At 36.9% G+C, this 20,768-nt stretch overlaps 2 protein-coding genes across 3 annotated transcripts; both read right to left on the bottom strand.

Annotated features, from left to right (window-relative positions):
- Nucleotides 1-1,086: 1,086 nt before the first annotated feature.
- LOC108980902 (zinc finger CCCH domain-containing protein 43-like) lies at nucleotides 1,087-7,387 on the bottom strand. 2 transcript variants are annotated; one of them, XM_018951949.2, is made up of 6 exons: nucleotides 6,739-7,387; nucleotides 6,388-6,453; nucleotides 3,719-3,838; nucleotides 3,307-3,579; nucleotides 1,835-2,104; nucleotides 1,087-1,590 (listed from the first exon to the last, which is right to left on the bottom strand). In XM_018951949.2, the coding sequence occupies exons 1-6, from the start codon at nucleotides 7,279-7,281 to the stop codon at nucleotides 1,390-1,392; spliced, it is 1,473 nt and encodes a 490-aa protein (XP_018807494.1). In that variant the 5' UTR covers nucleotides 7,282-7,387; the 3' UTR covers nucleotides 1,087-1,389. The 2 variants fall into 2 exon arrangements, with proteins under 2 accessions (XP_018807494.1, XP_018807493.1); XM_018951948.2 differs by having other exon boundaries at nucleotides 1,220-1,596.
- A 5,016-nt stretch (nucleotides 7,388-12,403) lies between these two features.
- LOC108980900 (lysine-specific demethylase REF6-like) lies at nucleotides 12,404-20,522 on the bottom strand. The gene is made up of 7 exons (XM_018951947.2): nucleotides 19,396-20,522; nucleotides 19,019-19,097; nucleotides 18,537-18,604; nucleotides 18,271-18,421; nucleotides 16,998-17,695; nucleotides 15,022-15,828; nucleotides 12,404-14,572 (listed from the first exon to the last, which is right to left on the bottom strand). Exons 1-7 carry the CDS (start codon nucleotides 20,243-20,245, stop codon nucleotides 12,615-12,617), a joined length of 4,611 nt encoding a protein of 1,536 aa, XP_018807492.1. The 5' UTR covers nucleotides 20,246-20,522; the 3' UTR covers nucleotides 12,404-12,614.
- Nucleotides 20,523-20,768: the final 246 nt, after the last annotated feature.

Genomic DNA, 20,768 nt, shown 5'->3' with positions numbered 1-20,768 from the left:
AAGGGGTCAGGGATATCGGGGATTTGATTCCTAGCCATTTTTTTTTATGATGGAGAGGTTACAAATGTCACTAGACTGTAAGGCCATTGACAAATATGATATATTCTTTTAAAAATACTAAAATATATTTATTTAAAAAATAATAATAATCATAATAATAATAATAAAATGGCACCACTAACAAGTGACAATCAAATGGTAAGGTTATGATAGCATTAGGACGAAACCGAATATCAAGCTTTAATAATATGATCGATAATTTAGGGACAAACTTAGAATTTTGCAAATTTATTACGTATGTATATAATTTACCAAGCAATCTTGTTTGTTTCTGTTATGTCACATCAGCCATTTTCTTAATTGATTTTGTCATTCATTTATCTAAATATTATTGGAATTCTTCCTATCATTCTATTAGTTTTTATTTTTATTTTATGACTAAATACTCGGTTTTTAAGTGGCTAATTAATATTTTTAATGGCTACCTATTGAAAGATTGTTGGGTTTCCACTTCAACGTAGTTACCCTACAGTCTTTTCATCAAAATGACCACGAGTTTAATCATTTAAATTAAAAATAATTTGAAAGGTATTGTAAATAAATATTATAAAGTTTAAAATTTTAAAAAGTTTAGAACATTCGCATTGTTTCTTCTCTAACGTTTCTTTCTTTCTCTACATTGTATTTATCATAAGAATAATTTTTTTTTATTAGTCACTATTCACTACCCCACACCTTGTGAAAAGCATCTCTATGAAAAAAAAAAATTGTCAGATATAAGGGTAGATAGTGGCTGATGAGAAGAATTCTCTTATTATAATTAGCAATCAGGTAATGCCACATTGGATGGAGTTTAGATCTGATTGATTCCACAATTACAACTAAAGAAAATCAAAGAATGTAATCTTCGGATTCTAACAGTATACAAGCTGAATAAATAAACCTTCTACCAACCCTAAAGATATTCAATTTCCACCTTCCAAGGCATGTTCTCTTCTGTCTGGCTGGGAAATCATGGGTGATTGGAAGAGCATTTGTGGCACAAAGTGAGGACCTAGTGAAAATAAAATAGTTGGACCTTTTATAGAAACAAATAAATAGAGCCCTTTGAATTGCAACAACAAATCTCATAAGTTACAATGAGAAACTGAAAATTAAAATTTTCTTCACTGTATGATAGGTTATCAGAAACTGAAAATTAAAAATTATGAGAAGCAAATAGAAAATGGCATTTTCATAGATCAAAGAGCTATCGGGGCATTTTCTTTTCTTGGCATTGCAGGTAACAAAGCTGCTAAGCCCCTTTCACGTTTTGTTACATCAAATATAAAATTACAAATCCTTGATACTTCGGATCCTTAAATGCTAGGGCCTCAAAATGCAAAATTTTTACTGAGACTGCCTAAAAGTGGCCTCGCTTCCGATTCCGCCTCCCACAGCCTTATCCGTAGTTACAGAGTCACCATAAGGAAGATGCTGATCAACTCCAGTCATAGCTGATGAAGCTCGATGCAGTGGATGATCGAATTTACAAGCCGGCCCGAACTTGCAAATTCCATAACGACTATAATGTGCACAAATATTCTGATCCTGGATCTCAAAGACAACAAAATCATGACCATAATTAAACCAGGCAAAGCAAGTATAATAGAACATTTTTCCGGGGGAAACAAATATAAAAAACAATACGAGTAACTTCCCATTGTTGAAGATCATGAAATTTGTTAACAATGGTCTATAAAATTTGATTCCGGCTCCATACATGAAAAAAATCACTCTTTAAAACAAACTTGCAAAAAAAAATCTTTAAAAACACAGCCCAGAGTGAACTTACAGGTCTCAAAGGAAGACCCTTGTCACTGAGAGCGCATGGGGGTGACTTCACAATCCTATCCTTAGGGTGGTGATATCTGCAATTAGACTTATACTTACAATCCCCAGTTTTTAAGAAATAACTGCACTCAGGATAGCCAGGTCGTTCCGGGTATTCTTCAACTTGAATCTGCTGCTTATGATGCGTATAGACATTAGTTTCAGTCCCAGCTGGGCTCATGACATATGTGACAGGAGGATGCATACTCCTTTCTGGCAGATATACAGGAGCCTTAACAATCCACAAACAAATAAAACTGATGGATTAGTAGAGTTCATCTACTCATCTATCTAATCAATTACTTGAAAAAAAGAAAAAGAAAAAGAACCGTTTAGAAGGTAGCCTAGCCATGAGGGCTTAAAGCCTAAACCACGCTTAATTACAGTGTGTTGCATGGGTTCCCATGGGTGCAAAAAGTGCCTGAGACTGAGAACAGCTGTAGATCTACCAGATTTTCTCTAACAAAACAGCAAATATACAATTGATCTTTTTTCCTTACCTAGCTTTTAAATTCTTGAGTAATATGGCATTTGGAACCCTTGACAGATTCCTTATCTTAGGATATAATATAGCACTTCTTTTATCCGTTCCAGTTACCATTGAATGCTATCCCCTGTCAACCTCAAGTTCACCATTAATTTCAAGGATTATATTGAGGGAAAATATATGCTGTTGACAATATAAATAAAGGTAAATATCATCCTTGTTTGAGATCATGTGCTCTTTATAATTGCAATCAGTGAGAGTCACAATGCTAAACTTGGGTTGAGTCAGTTGAGACATTCGCCCAACGAACATGCTTGTCTGCTTTATCTCAAACATGTCCTTTTTTTAATATGTTTGTCTCAAACATATTCCTCGTGACACTCTTTTTTTCATCCAAATGCCTTCCACACTTCTTTTACAAGTATGATCAACACCCCACCCCCAAAAAAAAAAAAAGTAAAGGCACTATTTATTTTACTATCTCTAAACCGAAAATCCCATAATCAGCTGAAGTGAAACAAAGCTAACAAAACAGCAATGGTAACCTACTAGTTGATAAGCAGAGACAGCATCAGAAAACAGATAACTTGTGCTTGTCCAAAGAAGCAGAATTGTAAGAAATTAACTTATATTGAAGTAAAAGAAACATAACTGCATGGGGCTTATAAAAAAGAGATAAACAGCATAGGAATTTTGACAGTTCCATTAGAAAGAACAATCACGTCTCTGAAATGATAAAAACCCAAAACAAATACCTTGGGTGCTGATTGCAGGACAAAATATGACTAGAAAGATGGGGAACTTAAGGCCATATACTTGGACATAAACATATAGGCCAAAAAAAGAAGATAAAATACTGTATTTTAGAAGATTGACAAACAAGCTGTGATTTAAAATTTACTTATTTCCAGATAAAAGTGACGACAGTTACTCAAACTATTAAGTACCTGCAACCCATTCCATTCTGGATTTTGGGAAGGAACCCCATGCGAAGGTGAAAGAACTATTGGTGCAAAGGGAGCAGTTTCATTAAATTTCCTAGACGAAGACCAGGACGCAATTGATGATTGGGAAGCATCTAATGTAGTAGATCCGCCATTACCATATCCTGAAGGGTTGTCACTTCCTCCGACGGCTGTAGGGTCAGGATGATTAAACCTGCAGTTGGCTCCATATTTGCAAGAGCCAGTCCGCATGTAGAAGGGACACTCTTTCTCTCCCTGTGAAAAATTAGAACATTGTTGACTTGTCAGAATAACTGGTCCACTAAACCACAGAGAGACTAAAAATAATTTCACCAAGAAATTAGAGGAAGAAAAAAAAACCATAGAAATATCATAGACATGGGTAGAAGTATACGGGTCTGATTGGTAAGCCCAGAAAGTTAAGCTCTAGAAGTGTAGTTCCTGAAATTTTGTCTCTTGTGTGGCTGTATTTACAAGCGTCTCCATACTTGCACCCCCCAGACCTCATGTAATACTGAAACAAGGCTCGAGAGAGGAGTTACAAGACCACAAAAACCATCATTAGTACATCGTGCATGTTTGCACATATAGTATACAAGGAGATTTAGCATAAAAGTTACTAATAATCTACATGTAGGACATGCTACTCTTTAAGAAGGAAAAAGTACTTTCAATAACACATCCAATAGTAAGTCGCAAAATAGTCACTTATAATTTATTATCTAACACAGTTATCTTCCATGTGATATAAAGAGAAGACTTGTACAACATAACACACTGTAACAGAGATTGTCGATCCAAGGTTAGTGCATGGCTCCTTAAGATGACCCAGACACATTCAAACATATGAGAGGTCTTTCTTACAAGTACTATAAATTTTATTTTTTTTATAAGTAAAAATATTATATATATCAAAAGGAAAAACCAAGTACATTGAATGTATACAAGAAAACTCTTTGCACAAAATGACCCAAAAAGCCCCTAATGACCCAAAAAGCTCAGAAAACACCAAACCCGACCCCAACCCCTTGTTTCCCGTAGAACTAAAACTCTACCCAAACACCCAACCCCAACCCCTTGATTCCCATCTTCACAATGCCCTCCCTTCAGACTTCCCTCTAGTTGAGTTACCACCCTTAGCGTCGTAGTTGATTGTCCAAGAAAGACGCTGTAACTCCCTGCTTTTCTTGAAACTTATTTGGTTTCAAGCTCGTGGCTTGCCTCAATCGCAATGATTAGTTCTTTAAATTGGTCTTCACATCCTCCATGTGAAATTCTCACAAACTGCTAAATCTTGTTAACTTTAGGCAAAATCCAGTCCGCTATTGGAGGAAGAGAGACCAGGGGAGCAACGTTATCCTCAGACACAGTATCCAACTGCACTCCCAACTCTAGACATTCCTCTACACAAGGCACCAACGCCAAACTCATTGGTTCTCCAGCAACTCCATTGGTTCTCTCCAATGGTATCAGGGTCCCCATTGGAGATTCTGGGGTATAAGTACTATAATTACTATTCCTTTTTCTTTTCTATTCAAGAATTATAGAAACTTTACCTATTTCTTAGTAATATTAACTTGAGAAAATTCATATATTCTATGAAGCAAGATTCTAGCATAATAAAGAACATTTCATGTCAAACACTAGAGTCTAGTAAGCTCTCTATCAATTTCGGAGACTGGAAACCGGAAGGAGAGAAGGGGGGACATTTTGTTTATGGATGCATTATCTTTGGAAAACAGCAATCATGATCATCTTGAATAACTATCCTACAAATGACAATCACATGTAATAATTCCATAGGGAGTCTGAAAAGGACTAATTTTCTTAAGTATTCAAACCCCTAGGGGTTGGCTCAAGTGGTAAAGGCCTTGGACTTGAGGATATGCTCCCCCATGACTAAGGTTCAAATCTCCTTTGGTGCAAACAATCTCTAGAGACCATCGGACTGGAGGATTTTTTTCCTTGAATTACTCGAGGTACACTTGCAGGAAACTCCTTGAGGAGGGCCTATACACCCCTGGGATTAGGCAGGACGCATCATCCGGACACCCGGTGCCAATAAAAAAAAAAATTGTTCGATCAAACCTCCTCTAATTCTTAAAATACTTTTCCTCACAACAGCCTCCAAAGCTCCAAGAAACTAACTAAAAATTGCTTAAGCAATAGTCCTTATCAAAAACATGAAAATTTTATTTGATGAAGCTCAAACACATTTAGGTAGATTTTTTTTTTTTTTGTACTAAAAAATAAATTTGCATTAAAAGCTTGAAGATTGGGTTTATTTGTTGAGTTTGGGATGGAGTTTCAATTAGGTGGTTATATTGGAGTTGGGTGGATAATTGGTGAAGGGAGAATTCGGGACTACTGAAATATTTTTTCGAATTGTATTTTGCGAGCTTTAGTCAGTTCAAAGGTTAGTTTCATTTTTTCCTTTGTTCTCCACTAATTTTTTTTATTAATATTGTGATTTTATTTTTCCATTAAACCAACAGTCTTTTTCTTCATATTTGTCAGCCTCCAGTTTTTTAGAATTCCAAGGCAAAGTTCTTATCTTGACCTATTTTTTATCAACTAGCATTTGTTGCTTTCTTTGTTCTTGTTCTAGCTTGTATTACTTCAGGTTTTCTCTCTGTTGTGATGTTGTTTGATCCCTAAGAAAATCCTTGAGAAGACGGAGATTTCTTGAAAGTTAAATCAGTCAAAGCAGTGACACTACAGATATTGTTGATTGGGATGCATCGGATGCAGCCAAGTTTTTTGAAAAACCAACAGGGAAGCTTATGTCTCATCTTCCTATTGGTCAGGGTAAAACCTAGTTTTAAGGCACGTCCTGATTGTAGTTCTCAATCATTAATGTAAAAAAAAATGTTCCATCAATCATCTCTATCCTCGGCCATATAATTGTGTTTTTTTTTATCAGTCATATAATTAATGGAATATATTCGAAATATTTCCAAGAAAATGCATAAAAGATGTAACGCATATTAACAAAAAGCAAGTATGTTAAAACCGTAGCTTGAAAAGATGTCTGTTCAAGACCACGATAACAATAACAAAAACCTTGCACGCCGTCTGACCTAGCCTCTCTGTGGGTTCTTCCTTTTCCTTCACCTTCTCCTTAACAGCCTTCAAAATCAATAAACGGAAAATGCCCAAAGACAAAATCAATAAAATCATTCAAGGACTATAAAATCGATGCTTGAAAGCAAAACCAACAAAGCACCCACTACATACAAACTACAGAAACTAACAATCAAAACTAACAAAAGCAAACCCAATCAGCTTCTTCTTTGCTGAAACAAGAATTTGGATAAACACATGCATTTAAAGACGAATAAACACCCCACCCACCCGCGCATACCAACACACACACATATGTAAGAAAGTGTGAGTGCGTGAATGGAGGAATACCTGATTTTTTCTTCTCACGGGGTGATTGAACCTGCAAGTGGACCCAAACTTACAAGTCCCAGTCTTGAGGTAAAAGGCGCAATCTTCGGCCTCGGGCCGCACCGGGTACTGATATTGATACCTTTTGGTATCAGTACCACCGTATCTCTCACTCCCGTCCTCCGCCTCACTACCTTCTTCAACAACCACCACGTCAATCACAACCCCGTTATCGTTGCCATTATCACCCCAACCGTTCCATTCGCTCTCACCGGCCTTCACTTCTTCCCAATGCGAACCTCCCAGACCTTTCTCAGCCTCCTGACCATCCTCAGCCTCTTTCAAACCCCAGTTCCCATCTTTCTCATCCTCATCCTTCGGAGCCGGTTCCCATTGCTCCTTCAAAACCAGTTGCTGAAACTTCGCTGTCAGCTCCTCTGCCGTGTTACCGGTATCAGACCGTGCATGATCGAGATCGGGATTAGGGGAATCAAAAGACTGAAACGCTACCTCCGGGTCTTTGATTTTGGGGCTGGCAACGTAGATTGATTCAGAGGCTTCCATCCTCCCTCCACATTTCAAAACCCTAAACTTGCAGAAGAGAAAAAGGGGAAGAGTTGAGGTTGGTGTGGAAATGGCGTTAACATTTTTAGTCCCCGTTTGGATTGAGTTGAAATGGTTTGTGAAATATTCATTAAAAAAATATGAGCATTGCTATATTCATAAAAAAAAAATTATATAAAAATAATTTATATAATTTCATTTGATTCATTAAATGTATTTTATAATAAAAATAATTTTATAATTTGATAAATCGTATTAAGTCATATCAATTTATAAAATTATTTTTATATAATCAATTTATGGCTAAAGTATTTCTTATAAAATATTGTTAAAATATTATTTTTTTAATATTATTATTATTTGAGATTTAAAAAAATTGAATTATTTATTATATTTTGTGTATAAATTTGAGAAAATTATAAAGATGAAATGAAATAAATTGATGTAAGTTTTCAATTCAAACTAGAACTTAGTGGTATGTCAAAAGTACTATCCGATTAAGCCTTTAAGGTTGAGTTTGCTTGCAAGACTAAGTTAAATTCAGTCTAATTTTAAATTGAATATAATATTTAAACACTCAACTATCAAATTATTAAACTCATCTCAGCTCACAACCTCTTTATATGTAAAATTTATAATATTTTTCAACTTAACACATTTTTATACGTGGAACTAATAATATTTTTTAACTTCTTATAAAATGAATTAAATTCATCTTAATATTGAAATATATTTTAAATTCAATTTAGATGAATTTTACATAGTAACATAACTTCATTCACTATTTAATTTATTACTATTTATAAAAAATTCAACTCAATTAAGTTGAACTCAACGTTCAAACGCGGCCTAAGGGTACATCGGTATCGTACGTGAGAAACGACATGGCTACTCAAAAAGTATTAATTTATTTTTGTTAATTTATTATTATTATTATTATTATTATTATTATTATTATTATTATTACCATCATTTTTATTTTTTAATTTTTTTCTTTTTAAATTATATTATACAATTTGGATAGAATAAAATTCTCCTTCTTTCGTTGAAAACTATTGTATTTTAATATAAAATAAAGAAGTGCTATAGACACAAAAAAATAATAATAAATAACATAAAAATAAATCTTTAAACTGACGTAACTTCATATGATTCATTAGATCTATTTTACGATAAAAATAAATTTACAATCTACGAGTATTAGTAGTAATCTAGCTATTCTATAACCATTGACTAGAAAATTCACTTTTTTTATTAGCTAGTCACTTTTCAGCAATATTGAATACCGACATTGTGTAAGTAGGTAAAGCCTGAAGGACAGCTTTGATAAATACCATCTTTCCAGCTTGAGACAGTAGTTTAACTCTGTGGTTGCTAAGTCTTGATCTGATATTGTCCACTATACCTTTAAAAGTCTGAGATTTGAGCCTGCCAACCACTGAGGGCAGTCCCAAGTACCTCTCATATGTCATGCCATGTCTAACCCCTGCTATGGATAGAATATATTGTTGTGTGGCCCTTGCTGTGTTCTTACTAAACAAAATGGAGGTTTTTTCCATATTCAGCCTTTGGCCCGAGGCTACCTCATAGGACCTCAACAGTTCAAAAGGCCTACTTACACAATGTCAGTTTTCAAACTTCCTAAATCCTTGCTCACAGACATTAATAGTGTCATTCGTAACTTCTGGTGGGGGCAGCAAAAGAATGAGCATAGAACCCATTGGGTGTCTTGGGAAAAAATGGGAAAAACTAAGTCTGAATGGTGGTTGGGTTTTAGAGACTTCGAGGCATTCAACAAAGCAATGCTGGCCAAGCAATGCTGGAGGTTGGTCCAAAATCCAGAGTCTCTTGTTGCTAGGGTGATGAAGGCTAAGTATTTCCCAACTGCCACTTTTCTAGAAGCCAAACTTGAATCAAAACCATCCTATGTATGGAGAAGCTTCATGGCAGCTAGACCCTTGATGGAGGAAGGTTCTTACTGGAGAATAGGGAATGGGAACCAAGTGCAAATTTGGAGGGACAGGGGGATTTTACATACAAATCCAGGTAAGGCTCAAAGTAGTGTTAGTGTGCTGGAAGAAAATGCAACAATGTCAAACTTGATTGACCCAGTCACGAAGCAATGGGATAGAAACCTGGTGCAGCAGATTTTCAATGCCAGAGAAGCTAGTGTCATCCTCCAAACTCCAATTAGCTCACTCAACAGCAGAGATAAATTAGTTTGGCAAGGCACTAAAGAAGGGAATTTTTCAGTAAGGAGTGCCTACCACAAGGAACTTGAAAGAAGCCTACATGCATCATGTCAAGCCTCAACCAGTTCATCTTTCAAAGCAGTGTGGCAGCAGCTATGGCAGTTAAAGGTGCAACCTAGAGATAAAGTTTTCTTATGGAGATCCTGCTTAGAGGCCCTTCCAACTCAATCAAACCTCTTTAAAAAGAAAATAATCGAGGTCTCACTCTGCCCCATTTGTAAGCTGGAGGAAGAAGACACAGTTCATGCATTATGGAGATGTGAGGCAGCAAAAGATGTGTGGGGCCAGTGTTCTAAAAGATTACAGAAATGCTACCTTCCTTACACATCCATGATCCAAATCCTTGAAACCTTATTTCGGACTATGGATTGCCAACTCCTCCAAGAATTTGTTGTGGTTGCAAAGATGATATAGTGGAGAAGGAATAGATTTATCTTTGATGGATCTTTTGCTCACCCGAATGCTATTGTCAAGGATGCAAGAAGGACAATGGATATGCTAAATGAGGAAAGATCCTGGCAGGTCAGTATGCAGCCTTGCAACTCAGTCGAGACTTGGCAGGCCCCTCCATCAAACTGGATCAAAGTGAACTGGGATAGTGCAGTAGACAAGACAGAAGGTTTTATTGGAGTGGGAGTAGTTGCTAGGGACAATGCAGGACATACCATTGCTACAAAGAGAACCAAGAAGCACCTCTTCCCTGATCCAGCACTTGCAGAAGCCTATGGAGCCCTCATTGCAGTCCAGTTTGGCTTGGAACTTGGGCTATCTCAAGTGATCATTGAAGGGGACTCTCTACAAGTCATTAATGCTCTAAAAAGGGAGGAAGAGGGGTGTAACAGTGCTAGTATGTTTGTTGAGGAGGCTAAACATCTTCTTAATTTCTTTGCCAAGTGGGAAGTTTCTCATGTTAGGAGAAATGACAATTCTATTGCCCACTTGTTAGCAAAAAATGCTCTTTCCATCTATGATCATGTTGTAACTTTGGGGTCCTCCCTACTTGTATTCAGGTGGTCTAATAGATTGGATAAGATTTTCTCAAAAAAAAAAAAAACAATATTGAATACCAAGTTCTCTAAATTTATCACTATTATATTTAAATATATATTTTTAATTTTTATTTATTTTAATTCTAATGGTGATTAGAATATTTATTCTTTACTAAAAAAAGCACACATTAATTTTCTAGCAATCCTATAACTTTCATATTATTTCATTTAAATATCACATAAAGTCACGTTACGTTGTTGACTTACTTTTGTATAATATCTTTATGATTAAAGTATTCTCATATAATAATTATTTATTTTGAGTGAAATAAAAAAAATGTTTAAAAATAGCGATGGAATTTCTTATTTAATCCTGTATTTATTAATAAGAAGTTTTGAAAATATATAATAATGCATTAGAATTCATTAAATATTGAATTAATTATGAGATGTCCATATGAATATGGATCCTCCTTGTCCAAGATTTATTCACAAATTAGCCTTAGATGAGATCAGTGAACTTCTATCATTAAATTGATGACATCTTTTGGAGATTTGGGCATTAACAAGAACATAAAAAGCTGTTAAGTTCACTTGAAGTTGAGGAAATCCAACCCCACCAAACACCTGTTCTCTATCTCTTTTTAAAAAGGATAATGCTAGTCGGCGGCCCAGCTCTTATTAATGAGCATGACTGCTAATTCGTTCTTTTTTAAATATTTTAAAAGAAATAATTCACTATTATTAACTCTTTTTTTACTATTTAAAATATTAAAATATACTAGCAATTAAACCCATGAGACAAATCCAAGCCTTTGAAAAATTGCAGCCTAGAGGTAGTTAATTAGCTTCCTTGCTAAGAATTTCGTGTATACATACCACTACCTCTTTGAACTCTGAAGTGCATGCAGTTTGAGGAAAGTAGAGTATGTAAGAAGTCATTTAATACACCAACTGCTCGTGAATATAAAATATTAAATCATATAATTTATATGAATCTTTTGACTTAATTCATATAAATTTATATTAACTCGTATTTATTAATTTTTAAATAGCAGTATCTTTATCTTTATAGAACATTTAAATATTTAAAAAAGACATGATTTTTACAGATGTTTCTTGAAATTTGTCGAATATAATCATTAATATATTTATATAAAATATATGGAACAGGATTTTTAAAAAAATCAAAATTGGTTTATCGAAAGGTATAGATAAAGTTATGACATTCACTATTTTTTTTATATAATATACAACATAAATAATCTATTTCATTAAGATTATTTATGTTGTGAATAATTTCAACATAAATAAAGTTGCTCGTGAATAAGTTCATGTGTGGTGCTGCTCTGCGCCTCTATATGTCAACTCTGTGTGTCGCTTAGTACAAGTTGCACTTATCTTTTTCTTTTTTTTTTTGCTTTTTATTTCAAATATTTTTTTAAATATATTTAAACATTTTTTTTTTTAAAATACCAATACAAGTCACTTCTTTAACTATAAGAAAACAAATTTAAAAAAAATTAAATATATGAGCGGTCAAAATGAAGAAGCATACTAACATTATTCTAAGTTCAAATAATAAATGATTTGTCTGTGAACATAAAATGTAGTAAATAGGTGAGAAGCTAAAAAAATTCAACTATGTTTAAAACCATATTATGCAACCAACGGCAACAGTTAAGAAAAGTTGCTCCGCCTATGTTACTCCAACATAAGAGTCCTTGAGAGTTGACCTCTCTGGTAGCCTATAAATCTCTCTTGATAGTAAGGTGAAGAAATGAACCCACCGAATTAGACTATTAACAGAGTTCTTTTTGAGGACAGATTATGTAATCACGGCTACCAGAATTAGCATCTGACGATATTGGAGAAGGATGATGTTGTTGAACATCCAAGCAATTGCTCTGGTTACACTGAATGACTGCCACTGGTGTCCAATGAAGACCCCCCGGGCAAACAGAATTTGGTAGTTGTTCTGAATGGCAATTACAGGGAAATCCTAATCCTATCTTTAAACCTAGGCCTAATCCCAACAATTAAACAACAGGTTAACTAACAATGATAAATTACATTCTCTTCGATTAAATTGTCACCTTCCCTTCTTTGCTGAATGACCAGTCTTCCGCTTGTGGCGACTGAAATCTGACACAAATCGGAATGTCTGTCCACAGCCTGGCTCGCCACACACATAAGGGCGAGCACCTGTGTGAACCCTAATGTGTTCAGTTCGAGCCCATGCCCACTTGAATGTCATCTTGCAGCCCTTCCAAGGGCACCTAAGAGGGCGATCATCCATGTGAACTCGACGGTGCTGCACCAGATATTTATGCGAAAAGAACTTCTTTCCACAACCCTTGACGGGACAGATGTTTCTTTTATGCCAAGCGAGCTCTTGTTTTGAGCCAAAACTCATGGTGCACCCTTCAATGTCGCACACGAATTCTGCCTCCTCATGCCCTGCTTTTGGATCATTGTTCCCGGCCAGAGCCTTCACAGCTGAAGCATTCTTCTTAACTTTTTTCCTGCTGGGTTGCTGCTTCTCTTTTGCCTTGGCTTCAGTCTTTTTATGGGGCTTTGGGGTTCTCTGTCTAAGGCGTGTGCTTGGTCCACCTTCTAGATCCTCTTCAGCATTCAGACCCAACCGGCTGGTGTTCTGGTCAGATTGATTATTCCGTTGACGAGGAGTCTGTTGTTTCATTTGCTGAGGAGTCCCTTTTTTCATTGGCTGACAGGTCACCTGTTTTATAGCCCGAGAGTCAACTTGTTTCACAAGAAGTGAGGTCTGTTTCTTCATTTGCTGACGGGTCTCTGGTTTCATTTGCTTGTCTCGTATAATCCTCTGATGCTGGCGATGAGAATTACTCCGTAGAATATCCACAACTTCACCTTCTCTCTCAATGCCTTTGGCTTTCTTGATTTTAGGAAGCCTCCTGCACTGATGATGTGAAATATCCCCAAATGAATCATCTGAAGCTCCATCTTCTCTCTCTATGCATTTGGCTCGACTCCTAGAACGCCTCCTAATCCGCTGGTCAGAATTAACCTCCATTGAATCATCAGAAAATGCTTCTTTTGCAATCTTGCTTTTAGTAACCTTCCGACTACGCTGATGGGCATTATTCCCAAGAGAACCATCTGAAATTGCATCATCTCTCTCAAAACATTTGGGTCGCTTGCCACTAATAATCCTCCTTCGCTGCTGATGAGAATTATGCACCAGTGAATCATTAACCACATTTTCTCTCTCATCAGAAAAGACTTCCGTAATTTTAGAGGACCTCCTTTGTAGCTGGTGAAAATTATTGTTCAATGAATCATCTGAAACTGAATCATCTCTCTTTATTGATTTATTTGGCTTGCCTCTAAGGGTCCTCCTATGCTGCTGAAGATAATTATCTTCTGCTGAATAATCTGAAACTGCATCTTCTCTATCGATACATTTGGTTTTTTTGGTAGACCCACTTTCTACCGTCATCTTTCTCTTCCTACTATACTTTCTAACTGTTGTGGCTCCATGTTTAAGGTTGCTTTCTGATTTTCTATCAAGCTTCTCATCTGGAACTGTCCCAGTTTGCAAGCTTCTCTCTTCTTCTTCTTCTTCTTCTTCTTCTTCGTCTTCTTCTTCTTCTCCATGGTCAGGATTGCCTTTTACCAAAAAGGGATGAACCTGATGTGACATCCAGACTTTCCCACACCATTTCCCTGCAACAACTTTTTTCTGCCTGCCAGACCTCCTCCTGCAGACATTGCGTTTTCTGGGCGAGCTAGCTGGAGCACTACGGCCAAATGCATTATATATAACAAAATTGTAAGGCATCTGCTTGCAATAAAGAGTAGAGCGGCTAAGGTTGGCACTGTAAAAGAGATTGATTCCCAGCTTCACAGCCCAATCCCCATTTCCATGGATCGCTTCCTGACTATCCAGAGCTGACTGGATTCTATTCTCATCCTCTTTGGTGGCATTCCTGAATGTTATATCATTCCAATGACAATCAATTCCCAGTTCTTCTGCAAGCAACTTTGCTTCGGCCTCTATCTTGGCATACTCTGCATAATTAAATAAAAAATACTTTGGGGATGATTAGATAGCAGGTGATAACTCAGAACTATACATGGGAACCCTAATGACAATTATCTTTTCAAAGACCAATGAAGCTACTGATGCAAGTCCACAGCAAAAGATATCCATCCAACATGAAACTTAACATATGGATAAAAGCTCTCTTGACCATGCAAAAGAGACAACACCATAACCTAGTAAGATCTATCTCTTCAATCTAGGGACAGCTTACTGGAAGAAAAAAAAAAAAGTGTATTACTGTGTGAGATTACGATAATATTTCCTATATTTATAATCAATTTGATCTCAGCCCTCAAGCTCAAATTAAACCTAGCTTTTCATTAGATCACAAGGTTAAACGTGAAACTAGAAAATCTCAGAAGGACAAACATGAAACTGAAGGGGGAATGCAAAGATATTAAGATAGAACATGCACCTGGATGACAAAGGAGCAATATATCCACTCCTCCTATAGGACGAAGTTGTTTCTCTACTTCTACAGCATGCTCTAGACAGAAGACATGCATTCTAGAAGAGTCTTCATCCGATCTTGGAGCCAATGACATGTTAGTGTTCTCTATTGGTGCAATTGCCTTGCCCAACTTTGTTTTCGCAGCATCGTGGGCACATGGGGAATGATCTGAAGTAATATTCAATAATGTCATTGGATCACTACATGTATCCATCAATTCAATGGATTTTGTGGAAGCAAGATCATCAGTTCTAAACTCAACAGAGCGATCAGAAGTTTGATGACTTCCATCATTGAGATTGGCTACTTGGCGTCCACATTGTGCATAACGATCAAAAGTTTGGGGAGAAGGGACATCCTCACCACCACATCTTGATGATGGGAGACTGAGAACCCCAGTTGCATTATGGGAGCAGTCTTGCATAGGAGGCCAATGAGAATTATCACATTGATATATTTTGTTTTTTGATGAGTAATTATCACACTGATGTAAACTTTCTGATGAACAATTTATCGACTTGGTTTCATCAGCACGTGAGGGAAAATCTGGTTCATCCTTTGATCTGCCATCTGAATTTGGTTCATCCTGATCCTCCTCTGAGTCAGATGAATTTCCATAATTTAAAGCTAATAGGCCAAGAGCAGAAGCATTTCTCTGTGATTCAGTAGTTGAAACCACTTCATAAAGTTGATCTGCCATCTGAATTTGGTAGTTACCAGGTTGAGCAGGAACATCATATAAACCATCTGGTATACTTTTCTCCATCCACCCTGAATATGGAAACAAAAACATGAATAACGAATGTCATTGCAAAATAAAATGAGAGAATTACATGCAGGCTAAAGGTAAAACTTAGAAACCAGGATAATTATACAGAGCTTTAGAGGTGATTATAACAAGGAACCCGTATGATGCAATGAATACTTGTAAAAGCAGAAGTTCACCTTAATTAAAACTAGGTAAATAAAAAAAATTAAAAAAATAAATAAAAAACTTATTTTTCTCAGTCAAAGTTATATAGCCCTGACAGAAAAAATATAAAAAACATTGTCCAAATATCACTTCTCCACTAGTCATTAATATTAGAGATTTGAAGACCTTTAATGAATTTCCCCACTTTTTTTTGCAAGTAGTTTTCCAGAGTTCTATTAGTTGGAAAGAGAAATTCCACATCAAAAACTCACATCACCATAAATTAAAACCATCATCATGAATGGAGTGCTTGTGAATATAGCTCTGTGCCACTCCCTCCAAATTATTTTTTATATCAATTGATTACTTTAGACATATGCAAGGAGAAAACGGTTTTGCATTAACACAATTATATTTTTTCCACATTTAACACAAGTAAACGATCATTATTGATTATTGGTTTTTCACCAACATACTTCCAATCTTTGATTCTCTGCCCTACCATGAAACACAACTTGTTCCGTCGGTATGAGAGTTCAGAAAGAAAGAAGAAAATGTCAATTTGCTCCTCAATACATGATTGGGCAGAGAAAAAGGACGCATGAGAGAGAATCTTTCCCACCAAACCCTCTACAGGCTGGGCTTAGCTAGTACATTAGCATACAACACTACGCAAACGAAAAGAAAACTCCTCTACATGGAGAGCTTCAACATCTAAACTCCCCTACAACCAGTTGCCACCAAACTTACTGCAGCATATGATGAATGGACCTGGAAGTGTGATTAGATTAGTCTCACGGTAATCAAACTGATTTAAAAAAAAAAAATTAACAAAAACCAAAATAACGAAGGAATTTTTAAAATCCAGGATGCCTCATCAGAAAGACACAAGTTGGACATAGATGCCTTATCCAGTCAACAAACCTAAGTTCAGCAACCAACAGAATAAAAAGAAATCTTGGCCACATTGTAAGATCACGTGAAAGAAGGCAAGTTTGCAAAAGAAGAGATTTCTCCGAGCGCTTACCTGTACCAGCATTCTGATAATAAGTAATTGCATCCCCCTTAGCACTGGTAAACCCATTACTAGTTATTCCAGAACCAACAACCCAATCATTAAAGAAGCTACAATCAGCTGACATAAGGTATCTAGAAGCTGGTTCGGTGGGTCGTATGATGGCAACACAAGCAAAGCTAAGAATTCCACATGTGACGCACGAAAACAGTCTCTGATCTGACAACCCATCACCTTGAATTGTACTTCCTCTTTCACTGTCAGTATCCAGTGTCTTAGAATTCAATGGGCATCTATTATTAAATCCACTTAATGAGTATAATTTGTTCCTCTCATACAAAGAGAAAAAATTTCCTTTCACTGGAAAAAAACCTTTTGTTTGCCCCATTTCCCCATTCCTGTCTTGCACGAGATCATCAGAAACTAAACTCGAGGATTTCATTTTCACAACTTCCTTAGAACTGCATAAACCAGGGGTCAACCTGGGGTTTACTCTCAAGTGGGATCCAACACGTAATTTTGAACAAACAGATATGTCAGAAGAACTGTGTGGAAGAAGTACAACTGAAGACCCTTTTCCAAGAATGTGAAGCAGGTCATTATTCTGTACTACATCCTGCACAAATAGCTCCTTAACCATGGTTTCTCCTTCACCCTTTTTCTTATCTTTGAGGCGAGAACTGCGTGGTTCATGGATGCCCACAGGTATCCTACATGGAGAAAATAAGAAAAGGCATATAAAACATAACAACAATGTACTTTTAAATCTAGTGTACTTCTGGCATCTTAGTAATGCAATGTTAGAAGACTTGTGATGCAATGGAGAATTTTCACCAGGAATTCAGATACTTTAAATGACATGTAATGACGAAAACCAGGAAACATAGTTAATAACTTATTATCAATAATAGCCCGAAGAGAAATTACAATTGTTTTATTTTATCGGTAAATAAGAACTTTAATGATGAAGGAAATAGGCATAGCCCGGGTACACAAGACTTATACAAGAGCAACAACTATGTCTAAATGTAAATAAACAAGAAATGCATTTTGCATCAACGATTCAACATAGTGTTGAAAATTAAGACTTCAAACTCAGGTTCTGTCAGCAACAAGATATATTCACAAAGGCATTATATAATAGAGTCCATTAAAAAGCCCCAACTAGATCAGATTGAGAAGGTAATACAAATTGGGGAAAGGCTGAAAGCCCCATATTGGAAGAATGACATCGCTAGGATATAAATGAGAACAAAAAAAAATATAAATAGTTGATAGAACAAACCTTGAACATAAAGCCAGTGCAAGATCATAAAGTAACTGGAAATGAGACACCATAGGAGGATAATTGATAGAAGCTCTTCGAATAGCAGCATCTTTGGCAACCCTCAACCATTCAGGAGTTGCAATGTTAGCTGCCTCCCCACAATTAAATCCTAAATGGAAAAGATAAAAGGAATCAAATGGGTATTTTTACTTAATAACAGAAATAACAGCCGCCATTATAAGCCCAATTTCAAACTTAAATAATGAAATTAAAAGGCATCTCACCATGACTGAAACCCGTATGATAGGCTCTTGGGAAAGTGACAACAAATTCTCCAGCATTTTGCACTAACCTAATTTGAAGCAATTGAAGTAGTAAGAGATACATAGCTGCATTTATGCCACTCCGAAAGATACTGGATGCATGTTACGAGCAACCAAAATCAAGGAAGCTATGAAGGACACAGAACATTCTCAGAGTGCAACTATTGATTCACTCTTTTCTGATGGGAGAAAGATGAAAAGAAAATCATTTATAAGAATCTACTTTCTGCAATATTTATTCTCTTTAAACCAGTACTTCAACATCTAAGATCAATCTGGCTGTATTGCTTACTATAGGAATCAGACCAAAAGTGAGTACTTAGCCAATAACACCATCGGCTATGTTAGCCATTAAGAATTGATTAAAATTGGGCCTAAGTGTGCTCATAGAAAGCCAAAACAGAATATTGAGAGGCAAAACGGGACATAAATCAAGAACTCACCTACAACAAGGAACCCCTGCACTAATAAAGATTTCAGGTGACATCACTGTGGTCTTTTCCCCAAGAGTAGCAAACGTAACTGATCAAAGAAAAATGAATATAAGATCAGTAAACTATGATGGTATAGAGAACCTCTCAATATGCTGAAACATGTAAGTTTAATCGTTCAACTCCTTTAGCCAATTAACCAACTTGGCCCCCACAAGGACGGGTTAGAAACAAACAACTGAATGATCTCTTTGCCAATGCACAGCATTTCTAAAGTGTTCTTCGTCGGTCACAAAGAGCGAAATGCAACAATTCAAATAAAATGCAAACAAAAACACATTAGCAAAACAAAACAGGGGAGGACAACTCAGTATATCCCCTGAACTCACCAAGAGGATTGATTTCTCCTCCATAGCCATGGACCCTGACCACCTCCTCGAATGCAACCGCGGCTTCCCTCGGCACGCCATACCACGTCTTTCCGGCCCCCATGTGCAAGTAATTCAAGCTGTGAAGGTCGTGATCCTCCACGTGCCAAGCAAACCAGCTAAACATCATAGCCACGTACACCATCGGGGATGTAACCCCCGGAATCTCCTCCTTCATGAACCTCAACAATGACCCATTTGACCTGGACACCCCCCTCATATTCCACGCAGTCTCGCCGAGGGTCACACCGTCCCACCCTGCCTCCCTACTCTTCTTGGGACTAAAGGGCACGAACGCCGACCCGGGCATATCGTTCGCGTACTCGACCGAGAAGGGCTGGTCTACGGTGGCTTTCCAATAAAGGGTTTCGATGTCCAAAGCCGAAGGGGTAGTCCCTCTCTTGCAACATTTCTTCAGGTGGCTCTTCTCGAAGGCCTTGGCTTTGGCCTCGAACTTCTGAAACGTGTAGTACTCGCCGCTCTCCCAGACGGGCCTCTGCACCGCCCGCTGCTTCCTCGGGCAGAACCCGATCTGCTGCTGCCGGGTGGTGAATGTGGGCAGGGATTTGGGGTCGGCGCCAGGGTTACGGGCCGCGAGGGAGCGGTTCAGATTCGCAATTGCGGTCTTCTTCGGTGAGGAAGGTACTGGGGGAACGATTTTGCATATTCCGTACTTGGAAGCCTCCTTCTCGATCTTGAAAATGTAGGAAATTGGATCTTGGAACTCTGCTAGAGTCGGGTGGTACTCTGGGGCCAAAGGTAGGGATTTGAGCCATGAGAGGACCTCCTGAGTTGCCTCCGAGGCTCCCATTAATAACAAACAGAACTGGAATATCTGGGTTCAGAAAGAGTTTGTGTCCCTCATTCAAACCCACCCACCCATATTCGAAGAAGAAAGCAGAGGAAGACGAACATCAGATTCTAAGCTTCATTTTTTGCCATTAAAGAAGAAGGGATTCCATTTACTAAGATTTTTTCAATGGGACAGAGGAAGAACAGAGAGAGATGGAGACAATTGTGTTGGGCGGAGTGGGAGGCAGAGGACTGTTGAGTGACTGTCACTGTGTCTGTCGCTGTGAAGGGTGAGGACTCTGGAGTAGACATATATGAGTTTGGGAGTTTTATTCTGGGTTTGGCCACCTCTCCCCAGAAATGACAGTCTTTTCCCATATATTTACCGTTATTGCCATTTCTACGTATTTTACTGATTTTTTTTTATATGGTTTGCGTTATGATTTATACAAATTTTAAATAAATAAGTTTTGCATAAATTTTTATAAAAAATAAAATTTATTTTTAAAAAAATATAAAAAATTATTTTTTATTTGTAGGAT

This window comes from Juglans regia, chromosome 9 (assembly GCF_001411555.2).
Source record: "Juglans regia cultivar Chandler chromosome 9, Walnut 2.0, whole genome shotgun sequence".
Classification (NCBI taxonomy): Eukaryota; Viridiplantae; Streptophyta; class Magnoliopsida; order Fagales; family Juglandaceae; genus Juglans; species Juglans regia.
The sequence above is the reverse complement of the archived record's forward strand: the minus strand, read 5'-3'. Positions and strand labels throughout refer to the sequence as shown.